General features: G+C 50.3%; 1 protein-coding gene across 1 annotated transcript in view; it reads right to left on the bottom strand.

The window, feature by feature from the left end:
* Window positions 1-1,042: 1,042 nt before the first annotated feature.
* Duox1 (dual oxidase 1) overlaps window positions 1,043-17,830 on the bottom strand; it is a 30,422-nt gene continuing 13,634 nt past the window's right edge. Inside the window, exons 18-33 of the mRNA XM_027925986.2 lie at window positions 15,844-16,069; window positions 15,493-15,586; window positions 15,061-15,236; window positions 13,002-13,071; window positions 12,463-12,588; window positions 11,696-11,874; window positions 11,179-11,409; window positions 10,579-10,678; window positions 10,284-10,333; window positions 8,723-8,850; window positions 4,519-4,672; window positions 3,910-4,142; window positions 3,547-3,705; window positions 2,222-2,377; window positions 1,990-2,118; window positions 1,043-1,299 (exon numbers count right to left, since the gene is read on the bottom strand). Of these exons, the coding sequence (XP_027781787.1) occupies window positions 1,177-1,299; window positions 1,990-2,118; window positions 2,222-2,377; window positions 3,547-3,705; window positions 3,910-4,142; window positions 4,519-4,672; window positions 8,723-8,850; window positions 10,284-10,333; window positions 10,579-10,678; window positions 11,179-11,409; window positions 11,696-11,874; window positions 12,463-12,588; window positions 13,002-13,071; window positions 15,061-15,236; window positions 15,493-15,586; window positions 15,844-16,069 (2,334 nt within the window). The 3' untranslated portion in view covers window positions 1,043-1,176. The remainder of the gene's footprint in view (window positions 1,300-1,989; window positions 2,119-2,221; window positions 2,378-3,546; window positions 3,706-3,909; window positions 4,143-4,518; window positions 4,673-8,722; window positions 8,851-10,283; window positions 10,334-10,578; window positions 10,679-11,178; window positions 11,410-11,695; window positions 11,875-12,462; window positions 12,589-13,001; window positions 13,072-15,060; window positions 15,237-15,492; window positions 15,587-15,843; window positions 16,070-17,830) is intronic.

Here is a 17,830-nt window from a genome sequence, read left to right as displayed (position 1 = left end):
TGAAGAGTTTAGGTGATGGGTTCATCTGTCTCCCAGCTGTCATCTCGCTGCCTGGAAGATCCATGTAGGCACAGGTGCCCCACTATCCGTTGCTCAAAGAGGAGCAGGGAAAGATGAGGTTTTAGAGCAAGCCAGGCCAACTCTGGCTTCCTATAGGGTCAGATTGTGTCCCGTCCCCCTTCCTTCTCTGCCAAGCCCACCTCCTCCAGAAACCCCACAGCCTTTCTCTGCTCCTCCTGATCAGGCTTCAGAAACTTCACACCAGCCTCCCTGTGAGCCCAAACCAATAAGGGCACCCCTGGGCTGAGATAGGTTTCTCTGACTGGTACTTGGCCTTAAGTGGTTCCTTTATTCAGTGGATACTGGCTAGCTCAGAGAGATATCTGGACCAGCCTGGTGAGCCGGCTGGGTGAGTATTTTCCTCTGCCTGTGCCTCACCCTATCCTGGGGCAGAATAAAGAAATCTTAAATGTGGAAAAGTGATTTATTTTTAAAAAACAGAGACTACTGGATCTGGGAGAAGAGGGCTGAAGAGCACTGCATAGATAGGTATCAGGCCTGGGTCTGACTACACTACATATTTTAAAACTTGAGAGAGAAGGTCAGTTGTGCTGTTAGGCTGGGATGCTGAGGGAAAGTTTGTAAATTTCAAATTTCTTGCTATGGATCCAGCCTCTACCCGCTTCAAGGCATTTGCCAGCCCTTTTGAAATTGGAGAGCCTAGAAGAGGGGGAGGTCAGGAGTGGGGAGGGTTCTAAGATGCCAGCATCTGTGTCCCCACTTCATCTTTTGACTCATAGTCCCCTACACACACACACACACACACACACACTCTCTCTCTCTCTCTCTCTCTCTCTCTCTCTCTCTCTCCTTGTAAACTTGTCTTCTGAGTTGTGGTTTTGTTTTGTTTTCCTTAGTCTGGAAGAAGAGGCTTCACTGCCCCAAACCAATAGCTCCCTTACTTCCCAACCTCTAATTCCTAGATAGTGTCCCTGATTCTCCAGGCTGAGGCTCTTCCTGAGCCTAGGGAAACAGCACGCATGTGATGATGACTGAGCCATCTGGACCAAGTTGGGAGGTCAAAATGAGGAGAGGGTTGAAGTATCCAGAAGCAGACAGGCCCAAACCTCTGCTTTGTTGCGCTGGGCAGTGGGCAGAGCCCCAGGGGATGTGGTCCTAGAAGTTCTCATAATGGTGGGAGAAATGAGTCCGGTCCTGCCTGTTGATGAGCTGACAGGCCTTTTCCACATTCTTGGTCATGCCAGGGGGACCACAGCTAAATACTCCTATCTTCCGAACCTATTTCAGAAGGAAGAGGTGAAGACTAACACATTGTTCAGAGGCAAAAACAGCTCAGTGCTCACAAGAAGGGCCCGATCAGTGTTCAGCGGAATGGCTAGGTTCATGTTCATGGTGCAGGCTAGTTCCTGGTTTTTTTGGTTAAAGACCAGCAAGAGCCCTTCCAGTGCTCCTGATGAAGGTTTACTTTGTACCATGCATGGTGAAATGTTTGTAAATTCAGCTTGGTTTGGGTATGTGCCAGACCAGTGTTTCTAAGAAGGGCTGGGTTAATTAATGTTCAACTTGAATGGTAGCTCAGTGTCTCATTGAGGTCTAGCCCAGTATTTAAGAGAGCAGTGGCTAGCCCAGTGTTCATGGTAAAGATTAGCTATGTCCAGGATGAAGGATGACTCAGTATTAATGGAGAAAGTATCGCTAACGTTATGCCAAGGACTAGCTTGATTACTGAGTTCTTGCTTTAGGACAGTGAATCATGGCTTAAGAGTCGGTTAAGTCCCTATTGCCAGAATCCTTCCTTTAGCATTCAGGGTGACCCCCACATCTGTCCTTTTCCATTCCATTATCCCATCCCAGGGGATAGATTCTCATCAATAGCCAACTCTCTTCCTGATACAGTAGGGGTTTGGGAGCTTTGCTCAGATCCCAGACAATAAAGGTGAATACAACCTGGATATGAGATGGACCAACCTGTGGGTGGACCTCCTGCAGGGAGTTGAAGAAAGGCTCAAAGGGGGGGCGGCCAAAGTGGGTGACAGAGCGCAGGCCCGTGAACAGACTCCGATTCAGCACTTTCTGGAAGTGTCGCTCACAGATGTACTGAGGATGGAGGGATGGAGGAAGGTCACAGCCAGGCACACCAGGGTCAACTCCTAGCCCAAATGGTGGCTCACCTGGCCTGCCTGGCTGGCCCTGACCTTACCAACATGGTGGTCCTGAGGTCAAACTTCTCAGCCAGCTGGGTGATGTAGATGTGCACAGACACCAGGTCCTGGCAGTCATTCTCCTCTACCTCCCTGATGATGTCAGCCAGCCACTCGAACTGCCGCTGGGTCCGTGTCACCCAGATGAAGTAGATCTGGGGGCACAAGCTGGAGCTCAGGACCTCAGCTCAGGATCCCTGCATGCCAAGGTTCTCCTCATAGACAGAACTCTTCCAGCCTTAGTCAGCTTATGTCTCTTCCCAGACAGCCTGGGTTCTGAAGGTCAGAGGTGGAGTTGCCCCAAAGGATGGAGAGGTAGAAGTAAGAGGTAGCCTGGAGCCAGACAAAAGGACCCTCTGCAATTGAGTGCTGAAGGTCGGTTAAGTGGCAAGCAGCAGTCTCAGACTGAGCCTGTCCTAGCACTCCTTCCAGTGAGCCCTGCTCTGGCCAGAAGCTGCTCACCAGAGGTTTCCCAGAGGGAGAGCTTCCAGCTGAGGGGTTTTTTGTTTGTTTGTTTTTTTCACAGAGCTGCCTCAGGGAAGGCCCACCTGCCTGAAAGGAATAGGAATGAGCTCAAAGACATTCTAGTGGGGGAGCTCACTCCAGCTTCTGAGGGGTAGAAGCTGGGCTAAGAGGTGTGAGTTTAGGAGCAGAGGCAGAGCTGGCACTGAATAGAGGAAGGGAGCTGTCACTCTCTGAGTGCTGACAGCATATGGGCTGGGCTTCTGCCCTCCACATTCCCGCACCCCTGACTCACCTGCCAGGCCCAGAGAGACAAGCAGGAGCCTGCCACTGGGTCCAGCCTGGAGTGAAGAGGCCTGTGAAGAGGGGGCCTTAGGGCTTGGGCTGTGTTCCTGGGGCCAATCCCATCCACCAGCCCTGCCTTGCCACTCCCCCTCCTCTTCCTTTTGAGAGCTGAGTCAGTTTCACTTATGCCCTACCCCAAACATGTCCTTCCCTCTCCCAGCTAACAATGCTCCAAAGGCTGGCCTCCTTTGTAAGAAGGAATAGATTTGTTTAAGCCCTTCCAGTCCTTCTTGGAGAGAAACTCCCAGAAGCAAATCCTATGTGGATCACCCCATAACGGAGAGGAATCCTTGGAAACCAAGCAGGAACCTGCAAGCATAGCAAACCCATTCTGTCCTTCAGGATCTGGGGATACTCTGCCACTTCCCCACCTACCATCAACCCCTGGATTCAGGCCAACTTGCCCTTGCTCATTGAGTATACCAAGAATAAGAGGTCCAAGAAGAGAGTCGGGAGAGAGAAGCAAAGATGGGCCCAATGATGGAGGGAGTTGTAGCTGTGGGAAAGGGGCACTCACCTTCTTACAGAACACTTGGCAGCTGACCGATGACTTGAAGACTAGGTCTTTGAGAATGGAGGCAAAGGGGGTGACCCCAATGCCCCCTCCCACCAGCACTGACACCTCAAATTTATGCCACTCCTGGTGACCCTCTCCAAATGGTCCATCCAGGTACAGCTGTAGGGAGGTAGTAGGTTCAAAAGGTTTTAAAGCCAGAAATGGTAAGCAAGGAAAGGCAGATAGGGTATGGAATGAGGGGAATGGGGGGGGGGGCAGTTGTGGCATTATCTAGGGAAAAGGAGGGACACAGTGGGGAGTCTGGTGCTACAGGACCTAAAGGGACATGGGAACATGTGGCACATCTGGCCTGGGTCTGAGCACCTTTGGGTATCTGGCACAGCTGTCACCCGTTGGGGGTGAGTAGATCTCCCTGAGGCGAGTGGTCCAGGGCCCGGCCACCCGGATATGCAGGCTGAGCGTGTCCTCATGGGGCGCAGAGGTCAGTGTGAAAGGGTGGTACTCAGTGGTCCCCAGAGCCAGGCAGGCAATCCGCACCCACTGCCCTGACTTGTACTCAAAGCCCTGAGGCCGCTGGAATTGCAGGTGGGTCACTCCTGGGGAGGGATGGAAATAAGAGGCTGCTACTCTGAGCCCAGTGACAATGTGGCCTCCAGAGTTCCTCAATTATTGTCTCAGATCTGCTTCTGGAATATGACAAGGAGGCTTCCCCTCATGAAGATGACTCTGAAGAGAAGGTGGGGGTCAGCAAGGCAAGGGGCAGCCTGGCCTGGGCTTGTCCACTCTATGGTGAGAGAGGCTCAGGTCCCCTGGCAGAGAGCATTTCTCACCAGATTCTTCCTACTATCACCCCCGTTCCCTGCTTCCCTTACTGGGCCTGGCCAGGAGACTGTGTGTCTCAGGATCTACCCCTGCCCTGTTGGCTGCCTCAGTGCTACCAATCTGGTCCCCTAACAGCTTCCAGGCTGGTACCTGAAGGCAGCAGCTCTGCTTTCACCACGCTGATCTCCACCTTCTTCCGGCTCAGGCTCACCAGCTTGTCTCCCACATAGATAAGTGCTGGGACCAGGAAGAAGATGTGGAAACGGGGCAGTTGGATCAGAGCAAAGCTGCCATGGATGATGAGCTGGAGAGAGCAAAGAGCATAGCTCAGACCTAACAATCTCCACAACAGGGTATGGTGCCAGCTCAGGCTTTAGACCCCACATCCCTCCCTGGTACAGCCAATACTGGTACACCCAATCCCACCTCACCATGCCACACTCCTTCCAGTTTCTAAAACCCAACCACTCCCAATTCCATCCTCCAAAGCATTCCATAGGAATGAGACTATTTTCCATGTCCTTGTCACCACCCTAAACCAAACCACATCAGCTCCCACCTGGACCCACGCAGTAGCCTCCTAACTGGTCTTACCCCACTTCAAACCACTCTCTTGAAGGCAGCCAGTGTGACTTTTTGGAATGCACTAAAGCTTAGAAAGCCTTAGTGACCTTCCACTACACTCTGAGGCTTTGCAGTGTTCTATATCTGCCTGCCAGTCAGTTCCCTGCCCCGTTCCTCAAACACAGCAGGTCCTTTCTGCTTCAGGACTTTCACTCCTGTTGTGCTGTTGCCTGGGCTAACCTTCCCCTGGCCCATGACTACCTTCATCTGTCTTTTCAGGTCTCAGTAGAAATGCCACCTTCTAGGGCCTTCCCTTGGTCCTCACCATCACATTTCCCTGCCAACTCCCTTAGAGCATTTGTCATCATCCACAGTCATCCACAATCGCTTATAGGTTTACTGTTGTTTTCCCCACTGGACTGAAGGGGTAGTGACTATTTGCCAGTATACTCTTAGCTCCTAGCATTTTGGCTGGCACGTGGTAGGTACTCAACAACTGTTGGAGAAAAGATTTTACCCCTTTGGCACTGGGAATTGAACCCAGGGGAGCTTTACCACTGAGCTACATCCTCAAGTATTTTTTATTTATTTTTTATTTTTGGTAGTACTGGGGATTGAATCCAGGGAAGCTTTATCACCGAGTACATTCCCAGTCCTTTTTATTTTTTCTTTTGACAGAGGGTCTCACTAAGTTGTTGAGGGTTTCACTAAATTACCCAGCTGACCTTGCACTTGCAATCTTCCTGCCTCAGCTTCCTGAGTAGGTGGGATTACAGGCATGCATCACCATGCCCGGTTACCCACCCCCCTTTAGACACTAAGAACACTAACTGGTCCCCTACTTTCCCTGAAATGACTGGCAGTTACTGTCCAGCTCTGGTCCTTTCCCTAGTAAATTTTTCTGTGGTTAGACACTATGTGCCCCCATTCTTCCCACTCACTTGCTCCTGAGTCTGGCTGGGTCAGTGTGGCTCCACATCCACTTGTCCTTAAGATCTGCTCACTGAGGGCTCACCAGCCCCACAAATGGCCAAACTCCAAGGTATCCTTTCAGACCATGTCTGTTCCCATTTTTGGCAGCCTGTGGCACTACTGTCTACCACACCTCCTCGCTCCTCCCCCCATCCTCCACCACTTCTGTGACAATGCTCTACTGGTTCTCCCTCTTTGCTTCTCAAGTCACTTAATTTTCAGCTCCTCCACTGGCTCCGTTCCTTCTGCTACTCCCATCATGGGTGTTACCCAAGCCTGGTTTCTTCATCCTCTGCTGTTTTCTGTCTGTGTTCTAGCATATATGTCATGACCTCTGAGCTGAGCCACAGCAACCTCATGTCACTACATTGTCCTACCACCTAATGCTCTACAGCCATCCATGGCCAGGCCTGTTGCTGCCTCTGAATACCCTGTCACCATTCCCACCCCCACACCTGTGCTCATACCTTTCCTTCTACCTGAGCCACTCTTGAGTTTCCACTCAGCCTTGTCACCATTTAGATGATCTCTCCTAAAGCCTTGGCCCAAGTCCAAGCTTCTCCCCCAAGTATTCCCTAATCAGTTTAGCCCAAGTGAAACTCTCCTCCCTGAGTTCCCATTCCTAATTGTTGGTAACACTTGGCTCAGCAATTAATCCTCTGTTGTGTGTTCACTCTAATCCTTTCAAGTGTGGGCACTTACCTCTGCAGCAAATCCTAAATTCTGAAGGGTAGGGGTTAGAATTTCCTCCTCTGCTGGGCCTCCCACAGGTATATGTTCAACTGAACTCTGGTCTCTCACTCAGGAATCCCTTCCCCCAGCTGAGTGTTCCAAAATTCTTGAACCTTCCCCCATAAGACTAACCCTCTCTGAGCTCTTTGAACCGGCTCTGCTTTCTCCAACTTCCTCTTTCATCAAGGAGCACACACCCAGCCCCAAGGCTCCAAAGCCTTGGCTCAGTACATCCAACCAGGCTCAGTACAATGGTAGGGTGACTTCATCCTCCTGTTATACACCCCATTGTGTGTTGGTTTTCCTTTTATGCCATAAAGTGCTGAAGACCCCTGGCCGGCCAAAGGGCCTTGGTGGTAGATGGAGCACCTCTACTCTGATATGCTAGTCCCACCTGCAACAACCCAGATTAGGAGCTCCGACATTCTTCCTCAGGGCCTACTCTACATTAGGGTCCTATCTGCCCAAAGTCAAGTGGCCAACCCTGGGGTAAGTGGGAAGCAAGAAGGTGCTTTGCCCCTGACTCCACCTAGGTGAGACACTCTCAAGCTGCCTGAGTAGCCAAGTGTGGTGGCACATGCCTATAATCCCAGCAGCTCAGGAGACTGAGGCGGGAGGATAGTGAGTTCAAAGCCAGCCTCAGCAAAGGTGAGGTGCTAAGCAACTCAGTGAGAGTCTGTCGAAAGAAAGGAAGGAAGGAAGAAAGAAAATAGGGCTGGGGATGTGGCTCAGTGGTTGAGTGCCCCCTGAGCTCAATCCCAGTACAAAAAAAAAAAAAAAAAATCTGCCTGAGTAGGACTGTCCAGCAGAGCTGTCTTTGCCTTTCTGAGCCCCTGACTTTCCTGCTGGCAGTAAAGGTGGTTCTGAACCCTAGTGATGCTCACAACCCAGGAATGAATCAGAAAGGGTTCTTGGCCTTAGGAGCCAAGCTGGCCACTCTTCTGGGTCTCCTCACTAGTTTAAAGAAACTACTTGATTGCCAGGAACAAGAATGTTGTCCCCACAGCTAAGAAGCAGTAGTCAAGGATGCTAGGGCTCCACTCATCACTGGGAAGGTGGGATAGAGGAATAAATGAGCTATAGCTCCCAAAGAAGGCAAGCAAACATCATCAGTTCTCAGAAATACCCTAAGTCAAGGTTGGGTAGTTTCCTCAGAACCGTGAAGGGCTGAGTCACAGGCAAGATGGAAACAGAACCTCCTCCCAGCTACTAGGAGGAGGCAGGTCAGACAACAGGAGCCAGCCTGACCCAGGCAATGATGCACACTCTCTTTGTCTCAGAACAAAGGAGACCCCTGTGTGTAGTTCTGCCTAGAGATAAAGAGGGTAGTCACAGGGGCTCTGGGCCCCTTGAATGCTGCTAATCAAATCATCAACTGATGGTGACAGCTGGGGCCTTGGGACTTGGTTTAACTTCTCAGTGAGGCCCTAAGGGTGCTCCTTGGGAAACTGCCTGTGTCCCTGAGGAAGGCAGGTAAGCAGAGCTAGTCAGTGACTAGCTCAGAGGAGGGTGAAGGGAACAGGAGTAGGGAGGGAATGGAAAGAAAGTGTGATATGGGACCCAGGTTAAGGAGAGGGGATAGGTGGTATTTTAAGAATCTGTCATAACAGCAGTTCAACTGAAGTTGTTTTGAGGGAGTTTTATGGTGGCAATTATCTGGGTGGAATGGCTAATGTGCCCCAAAACAGGGTTAAAGCAAAAGTGGCAGAATGCATTTAAGTTTCACTGAAATGGTGAAGCTCTGTAAAGTGCAGGTAGTCTGTCTACCCACGAGCCCAAACCAGCCACCTAAAGGAAGGAAAGACTGGGCAGAAAGGATGTGGGCATATTTACAAGGAATGTAAATCAGCTTGGCAGGGCTGCTACTGCAAAAACCATGCCAGGAAGATCTTCCAAGGCTGCAAATTGTGTCAGCCTACTGGAGAGACCCATACTGTAATCTCCATCTTCAAAGAGGTGTGTGGAGAAGTGAAGAGGATACTGGAAATAACTAAGAGGTGGAGAACTAATGTCTCAACCCTCATTGCCTCCCTGGGAACATCCTGCCCATACCCTGCTGGCCTGGCTCACAGCCAAAAGCTCTCACCAGGATGTAGAATAAGACGTAGAGGTGGTGGGTCAGCCAGAAGCCCCGGAAGCTGCGGCGGCGGAAGTGGTGGGAGGCGAAAACATACATAATGGCTAGGACCAGGAGCAGCACGACCCCCGTGAAACCTGCAAAGTGAATAAGAGTGTGAAGGGCAAAGGAGCAGTGACTTGCAGAGTTCTAAGGCATCCAGGATCAGGGTTCCTTCTCTATTTCATTAACAAAAGTCGGGGTGGGAAAGCCCCAGCATCTCCCTCTGTTCTTCTCCCTCCACACCAATGATCACAGAATCTTTCATTTCAACTCTACTTATCCTCCAAAACCCTTGTCACCATGGCCATTTTCCATCTGTGTCATAATGTTTTTTTAAATGTCTGTCACTTAGCTAACTCTCAGGTCCATAATCAAAGGGTCTGGCTAGGCTAGTTCATCATTAGCCTAGTGCCTACTGCAGGGCCAGCCACACCCTAGGCCTTGTATAAATATGCACTGTATGAATGCACAGGCTACTCTGGCTCTCTGGGCCAGATACTGGAAATTTCAGGCCCTGCCTTCTTGAGATCAAGGCTTGTTCCTCATCTCTGTTCCACTCCATGTGGCTGCCATAGCACACAGCATGAGTACTGGTACCATTAGTGTGTTTATGGGACCACACTGTCCCTGTTCATCACCAGAACCCCTGGGTTTAGCCCCAAGTTGGTAGGAAGCCTCTTTTTTCATAGAGAATCCCAGGCCAGGCCAGCAGTACATGGGAGGCTAGTACCAGAGCCAGGGTAGGGGTGGGAGAACAGAGAATGGTCCCTCAGGTGATCAAGGGAGAGAGAGGCAGAAATTAGGAAGATTAGAGTCCTGCAGTATGGGAAAGCAAAGGTTAAGAAGGGATCTACCCAAAGCCTGTAAAAGTCCTGATTGGAGAAGAGAACATAAACACAGCCTTATCCACCAAATCCCAGTTTGCAGGAATTAGCCAGCAACTTCTGAAGTTCAAAGCAGAGCATTTTAGGATTAAAAAAAAAAAAAAATCCATGCTGTGTTTCACAGAGTAAAGCCAGTATAGAAAATGTGTTCCCCAAGGAGGGAATCAGTTGAAAATACAAATAGATTCAAGAGGAGTTTGAATAAATTCACAACTAATAGCTCTAAAATGGGTGATTAAGAGAGTTAGGAATATGCCTCTAAACAGTCCTTGTGAAGACATTTTACAAGGAGTGGTGGGCTTCTGTCTGGCTTGACAAAGAGCCTGATCCCTCTCCCATTTATCTGGGGCACAGCATTCCTCAAAGTTGCTGACACAGTAGATGTGTATGTTGGAGGGAGGGGTCCACTCCCATTCCACTGAGAACTAGTCTACAGTAGGAGTTAGTTGGCTCTTACTAAGGGAGGAACTAGTCCCAGATAGGGGAGGACTGAAATGCAGAGTCAACCAAATCTCCTACTGCCCAGGAGGGTCCTCAAGGCCAGAGGGCAGAGCCTGGCTCACCTTGAAAGTGGAGTAAGTCTGGGCTGCCCTGTAGCAGGTAGAACCCAGGTCAGAAATTCACAGAGCTGGGAGGGCTCTCACCTGGTACAGTCTGGAAGAACCACCAGTAATACTTCTGGGGGAACTCAGACCTGTGTGGAAAGGACAGCAAGAAAGAACCCTCAGAAGAGTGCTCTGGGTCTTCCAGAAGGGACCCTCCAGAGGAGGCTCCCAACCCAGCCACCAGTAAACCCTTCTGCTGGGATTGAGGGCTCATGCTGGTTATTGTCTGCCCTGGAATCTGGAAGGGGACACTCTCCTCTGGGCCAGGAGGATTTGTTTCTTTTCACTTGCAAGGACTCCCCTCTCCAACCCCCAGTCCCACCTACTCACTCACCCATCATCATGGAAGAGGCCAGGAAAGAGGCATGAGAGGACACTGAGTGGGCTGATGGAGAACAGGTACACATTCACCACATGGCCTGCACTGTGTATGACTAAAATAGAGCAGACAAGGGGTGGTGAGGCCAGGGTCAGCCCAAGATGGAAAACCCCACCACATTTCAGGGGCCTGAAAGCCCTTAGGGGTCTGGTTGTCTAACCTGCAATCAATCTCATGGTCCTCCCCCAAGACTTCAATGAACACAGCACATGAAGCCAAAATTATACCATTAGAAGTTCATTCTTTTAGTTTCACTCAGAGAGTCAAGTTTAGAAACATACTAACTGGGATAGATATGCTATGTACACTTTCTGGAGTGTAACTTGTCAGCTGGAGGCTGTGAGGTGCCCTCAATTGCGTGAGAAGAGGCACTCAGGGCAATGCGGGGGCTCCTGGGATTACTTCACACCATAGCCAGGATTAACTCCATCTTCGTGGAGGACATCCAAGATTTGCATTAGTTAAGTGCTGGTAGAAAGGAGGGTCTTAAAGAGGAGGGGAAGCCAGTAGGGGGCGGGAGGGCAGTAGAGAATCCCCAGAACACCCTGGCCCTGCCTGTGAGGACAATGGCTGTGGAGGCAATGAGGCGATGGAAGTCCACGGCGGCGTCGAAGGGCACGTATCGATTGAGGAAGGTCTCCCGCAGGAAGGTGATGAGGTTGCGGCACATGGTGAGCAGGATGTAGGAGTACATGAAGGAGATGCTGGCTGCCGTGCCCCGCGAGAGGATGATGCCCACTCGGGTGGTGTCCGTGATACCCATGTGGTGTGCTGCAAAGGCGTAGTCTGCGGATGGAGAAGAGTGCGGCCGACAGTGAGCTGGTTAGGGAGGTCATCAACCACAGGCCCTGGGCCGCTGCCATCACCACCGGCGGGCGGGCGGGCGGGGCCGGCCAGACGTCTTCATTCAAGCAGGCCCCACCCAACTGGTTGCCTTCGCCCAGGGCAGGCCCCACCCCAAGGCTGTCAAACCCAAGGCCCCGCCCCAGGGGTTGTCTGTCACTCACAACAGGCTCCACCTTCAAGGCCATCATTTATCTGCAGCCCCTTCCCCAGGCTGGCCATCACTCACAGTAGGCCCTCTCCAGGAAAAGCGCCCAGGCGATGGCGTAGAACACCGCCACGCAGCCGATGTGGCGTCGGTAGTTCTCGATGAAGCGCTTGAACTGCTGCACTGTCTGGTGGCGACGGCTGCGTTGAAATTTCTCTCGGTGAGCCTCGGTGAACAGCAAGGGCTGGAATGATGTTACCCTGGAAGACAGGGAGCCTTAGACCTTGGCCCCATCTGACTGAATGCTAGTGGGGCTCCCCCTTCCACAAGGGGAGCCGCCAAGCAGCGAGGGAACAGTTCCACTCCCACTTCCCAGGAAGGGGTGTCCAGTGACACACAGAAGCAGACGTCAGACCCCAAAGGTTCTAGCATGCTCTGCGTGTCAGTGGACGGCCAAGTCATTTCATCTTCCCCGGTGTCTCCTCACACTCAGACAGCTTCCTCCCCAGTCTGTAGCTCCAGTTCCCACAGGTCCCCTCCTTTACTGGAGGTTCAAGAAAACTTTCTCCATGAAGGTTTCTCTGACCTTCCAGGCAGACGTGAGACCTTCCTTGACCTCTGAAGCCCCTGCTCTTACCACCATTATACCATTCAGCAGGACACTGTAATTATCAGTGGACCAGATTATCTCATCAGACTATGACATTCTTGGACAGGGACTATTTATCTGCTTGCACCCCTATCCTTGAGCACAGTGCCTGGTATCAAGTAATAGATGTTGTTGTATGTATATAACATGTTGAGGAGGCAGATGGACTGCCTGGGCTTAAGAGGAAGAGCAGGCATACTTCTTGCCAAACCTCCGACGAATCTCCTGGGGAGGGTCTGTGTCCATTGGGCACTGCAGTTTCTGTGGTGTCAACTCAGTCTCCATGTTGTTGCGGGAACAGCGAGCACCAACTCTGGGAGAGGGACTAGGAAGGAATGGCAAGTAATAGGATCTTGGCCACCACAACCATTTGGATTTCTGAAGCTCCTGTCTAGCCTCCAAATCCACTGTGTCCAGGAAGGATCAGAGTACTCAGTGAGGAGGCAACAGGATTCCCATGGAGACCCAGAGAGAGAATGAGCTGGAGGTCCCACCTGAGAACTCTGCATATGCCTGTGCCCTGCACAAGGGTGTCTGGCCCAGGAAGCAAGGGAGTGCTGAAATCAGCAGGCTCTCTGCTTTCCCTGGTACAGGACTGGGTCCACTTGGAGTAAGGGTTGCCTTTTTTCTAATTTGTATGAAGGTGCTACATAGTGGTGTCTCCAATCCCGGCCATTCTGGGGAGAGAAATGGCAACTCCTCAACACTTCCCTTCAACATTCCCAGATGGAGGCTCACCAGATCTTCTCCTGGCTGATGTAGGAGGCTCGCCGGCAGAGGTCCTTGATAACTTCAGGTACCTCCACACCTACAATGGTGAGGCAGGCCAGTGAGCAGCTTAGAGCCCAGAGTCCAAGAGGGTATGGCGAATGGACAGCAACCCCACCTTCCCATGTTCAGACACCATAGCAGATCCCTGTCCAGTGGAGGCCCTGCCTCCAGTAGATTCAGCCCTTGTCCACAATGGAAGCTGGACCCAACCATAGGTGGGCAGAAAGAAGAAAGACCTGAAACTAAGTTGGCCAAGCAGGCTTCCCTGAGAGTAGGTCACCTTCAGTCCCACTCCTGGGGGTAGAGTTCAGAAACTGTATGTAACCTGCCTGCTAAGACCATTCTGCCACAAAAACTCTGCTTAGGGCCCTTCTGCTTAAACTCTTCCAAGAGTTAAGTGTAGAATTTAGGTGATAGGTATATGGGAACTTACTCTAAAATTCTTTCTACTTTTCTTTTGAAAATGTTCATAATAAAATATTGGAGGAAACCCTCCCAGGGGCCACCCCATTGTTTCTGTCTGGGTTGAGTGCTGAGGCTGGAGCAAGACTGAGCTGCAGATCCAGGTTCTTAGGGGAGTCCCCGAATCTCCAGGTTACTTTCAAGTGTTGCACCAACCCTGAAGATGACTCTCATCTGTAGCTAAGGCCAAAAGTAAGAAAGCTGATTTAAATGAAATCTGAGTGTTTAAAACAAAGTATAGCTTTCTATACTCTCAAATGGTTCAGCAAATAGTTGATGTGGCAAACAGCAAGCAATGGCAAATCTAGGTGAAAGGTGAAGAGCTGTCTGTACTGTTCTTGTTCCTTTCTGTTGTTTAAATTTTTTTTTAAATAAAATGTGGAGGAAAATATAAAATAGGGCTGGGAATGTTGCTCAGTGGTCAAGTGTCCCTGAGTTCAATCCCCAGTACCACCCTAAAATAAAACAAAATGTGGAGGAAACAATAAAGCATAACAATGATTAAAAGCCAATCAAGACAAGACAATACACAATGCTAGCTTTCAACTTAAACCTCATCAGTCCACAAGCCTGTTCCTATCAGGGATGAATGTCCCTGGGATTCTGTGGCTTTGTTCAGTTTCAGGCACCCTCCTTGTCTCAGCCCTCAGGCCCAAGTACCCGCTACCCTACTTGCTTGGAAATGGTGGAAAGATGAAGAATCAGGAGTGTTAGTCCCACACCCCCACCCCCACCCCGTGCACCCGGTATCAATTCCCTTTACCCTAGGATCAGGGGAAGCCCTACCCAGAGGTTCATCTGTTTGCTGTCTAACTTGCTCCTGTCCCCCATGGAGGCTGCCCTGCCCTCCTCTTGTCATAATTCCAGGAGGACCTGGGTTTGGTCTGAATGTAATGTGCCCCAGTGAGACTCTCAAGCTAAGAAAACACTGTAACAGCTCAGAGCAGGCCACAGACTTCCCTGCCTGCTACCTGGCCCCTTCCTTACTCAGATTCTTTCTAGCCTCTGCCCACTTGAGTCAGAGCAGTAGAGAAGGTATTAGGCAGAAGGACAATAGAACTAGGTCTTGAGGCACTCAGCATACATTTCCTGAGCACTTAACCTGAGGACATAGTGGCAAAAAATCTAAGAAATACCACCCTACCACCCACAACCAGACACCTCAGTTGAGGGGAACATGTCCTGGCCCAGCTACGGCTATAACAAGGAAACACTGTCTCTTCCCTGCCCTGGGCTCAGGGGGCAGGGGAAGCAGAGTTCCAGCCATTTCCCACCCATCCTGACCCTACCCACACCACCAGCAAGGCTGCATCGTGACTTCCATCGTTTTCATGTACTTTCACCTTCTTAGGCCACTTTCCACACAAAAACAAAAAAATAAGTTTTATACTTGTGTTGGTATTAAAAAAATATAATCCAGGCTGGACACATTATAATACATTCATTATTATGGTCACCTTTTCTTCTGATTTCAAAAGAAATGAAAACAATTTTGTGAACTTCCAAAAGTATGTGAACATTGTGCCTAAGAGATAAGGCAGCCCCGCCTTCCAGGCAGCCCCACCTTTGACGCAGAGCTGTGTGAAACGGAGCTCGCTGTCATGATCCCGCAGCATGAAGTGGAAGTCTTCCCATGTCAGTTCCTCTTTGTCCTGGAAGCCTGACTCCCGGAACATGGACTCTACCACCTCGGCCAGCTGGGCCTTGGACAGGCAGTTGTTAGAGATCTCAATGAAGGACCTGGAGTTGGGCGAAGGGCACCATCAGGCCCAAACACAGGGGCCTGCTGACCATCCCACCAGGCCTTCAACACCTATACGATGGGGCCCCAATTGGCTGAAGCCCAAATGCCCTACAAGTTATAATACACTCTGGTTTCAGGAGTAAGAAGTAGGTCCCTACTTACCCTTTACCTTTTTGCTCTCCCTTTCATGTCCCCTCCTTCCCCTGGCAGTCCTGCCCCAGCTTACTCTTCTGACTGTCCCAGAGGACCAACCTCAGCATCCTGATGAACTCCTCCTTGGAAATGAGGCCATTCCCATCAAAGTCATACATGCGGAACATAAGGCGAGACTTCTCCTCAGGGGAGCCTGGGAGAAGGATTTCATGAGGAAGGCTGTGGCCCATCTGCCTAAACCCCCAGGCCAGGCAGAGGGGACATACACTGGTGTAATGACCCATGTTGGACACAGTAAGGGTCACTCTGCTTCTTAACTGGCATCTGGGCATTCCTAGGTGTGACCATGGCTGGAGACCTGGCCCCAGTGCTCCCCACTTGGAACAGGTCAGCCACATTCCAGTCTCTGTCCAGTCTCTCCTATCTGAACAATCATTTTTCCTCCCTCACCTTTCATGAAGACCACCAGGATGTCCAGGAACTCCCGGAAGGACAGGTAGCCATTACCATCCTTGTCAGCCAGAGAGAACATGGACTCCACAAACATGTCCTGGGGCTTGAGGCCCAGGGACTCGGCAAACTCAGCCCTGCTCAGCTCACAGGTCAGAGCCTCCCGAACCTTCTGGGATGAGTCCAGGGGCAGGGTCCCTGCATCTGCCTGGTCGATGTCCAGCACCTGCACTTGGGCAGCAGCAGAGGGAGGGAGAGAAGGAGACAAGGCTTCCTTGACCTGAAGGAATTTATCCAGCATGCCTCCAGAACAGCCCTGTGAGTGGTCCCTGGGGCCATGTTTGTACTATGGAGTCCTGGACCTCTGCCTTCTATGATTGCACACCTGACCCAAGCTGGCCATTTAGCATTGGAACTAAGAGGTCCCAGATATGTCTTGTCCAGAGCACAAGAAAGTTCAGAAGATGTGGATTATTCTTTTCTTCCAAGTGCTCTGAGACAGGGTAAAGTAGAGGCACAGAGAAAACTGAGGCAGTCTGAGAGAGGAGTGACCTTGTTTTTGACAGCTTTCCTTTTCCCAGGCCTTCCAGGCCAGGTTGAAGTCCTCCCTGTAGAATTCCCAAGACAACCTGGATCCTCCGGGACAACTGTTCCTTTATATGGGTTTCTCTTACATCTAAAAGAGTTGTAACTAGGACAAGGGTTCACCTGGGTTTGGGAAAGGGAAATTCTCCTTACATGCCATCTCCAGCCCACCCATGGATTGCCCCAGCAGGAAAACAAACAGTAAGGGAAACAGGCAAGCCACAGGCCACAGTACCTGACTTTCCTGCCTATCAACTAGGCTGCTTAGATCAAGTCTGGTTGTGGTTCTGTGAGGCAAACATTGCAGCTTCAAACAAGATACTTTAGTGGAAGGAGCCCAGAGCTGGAGGCAAGAGACCTGGGTTCATGTGCTAACTCTGCCACCTGTTTGCTGCATGACCCCAGGCAAGTCTCTTCAGTTGTCTGAGATTCATTTCCTCACCTGCCCTACTTATCTCACAGGGTTATTATGAGAATCAACAAGAGAGGGTGTGTGGAAAGTATTTGGAAAGCCGAAAGCACCGTGCAGCTATCAGGGATTGTCAGCCACCTCCAGGGAGATAGCAGTCCTCCCACCTCCAAGCACCTCCATAGCTTGATGGATCCTGGACTGAGTGGAGGTGCCTAGGTCCCACTTTGGCCCTGGCAAGGAGCCCCCTACCTGAGGGTCCCTTAGTTCTTGTGTCTAATCAATGTTTAACTTGTTTGAGAGTTAAATTTGCCATAGGGTAAATGTTCATTAAATGGTAGCTTCCCACAAGAATCCTCTCCCCCAAAATGTTTGATTTTTCTCAAACATTAATATTTTGCCCTTCTGTGGAGCACCTTTGCATATACCTTCTGGCCCTTTCTTCTGAGCCAACACTTTTCCATCTTTTAGTTCTTGCTAAATCTCATTTCCATCATGACCTTATAGTGAAGGCTTGCTATCTTTTCTGAACTCCTAGACCCTGTATTTATTGGATTACTTTTTTTTTTTTTTTTTTTGCAGTAATGGAGATTGAACCTAAAGGTGCCCTACCACTGGGCTACACCCCAGTACTTTTTTTTTGAGACAGGGTCTTGCTAAGTTGCATAGGCTGACCTTGAACTTATGATCCTACTGTCTCAACCTCCTGAGTAGCTGGGATTACAGGTGTGCATCACTACAACTGGCTCCTGGATCACTTTTGTAGCCTTCATCCTTTACCAGTTATCTTTCTTTCTATGCATATCTCATCTTCCCAGTAGAATGATAAACTTCAATGAGGGAACCATGCTGAATTTACCTTATATTTCCCATGTTTCTCTACTCCTCTGATCCAAGGCTGACTATATATTTATTTATTTTTAGTATCAGATATGGACTTCAGTCTTTGAATTTTTCATCCTCTCTTCTTTCTTAGATCCTCTCACTATCTCT

The sequence above is a fragment of the Marmota flaviventris genome, chromosome 2 (genome assembly GCF_047511675.1).
Source record: "Marmota flaviventris isolate mMarFla1 chromosome 2, mMarFla1.hap1, whole genome shotgun sequence".
In the NCBI taxonomy this organism is placed as follows: domain Eukaryota; kingdom Metazoa; phylum Chordata; class Mammalia; order Rodentia; family Sciuridae; genus Marmota; species Marmota flaviventris.
This window is presented reverse-complemented; position numbering and strand designations above follow the sequence as displayed.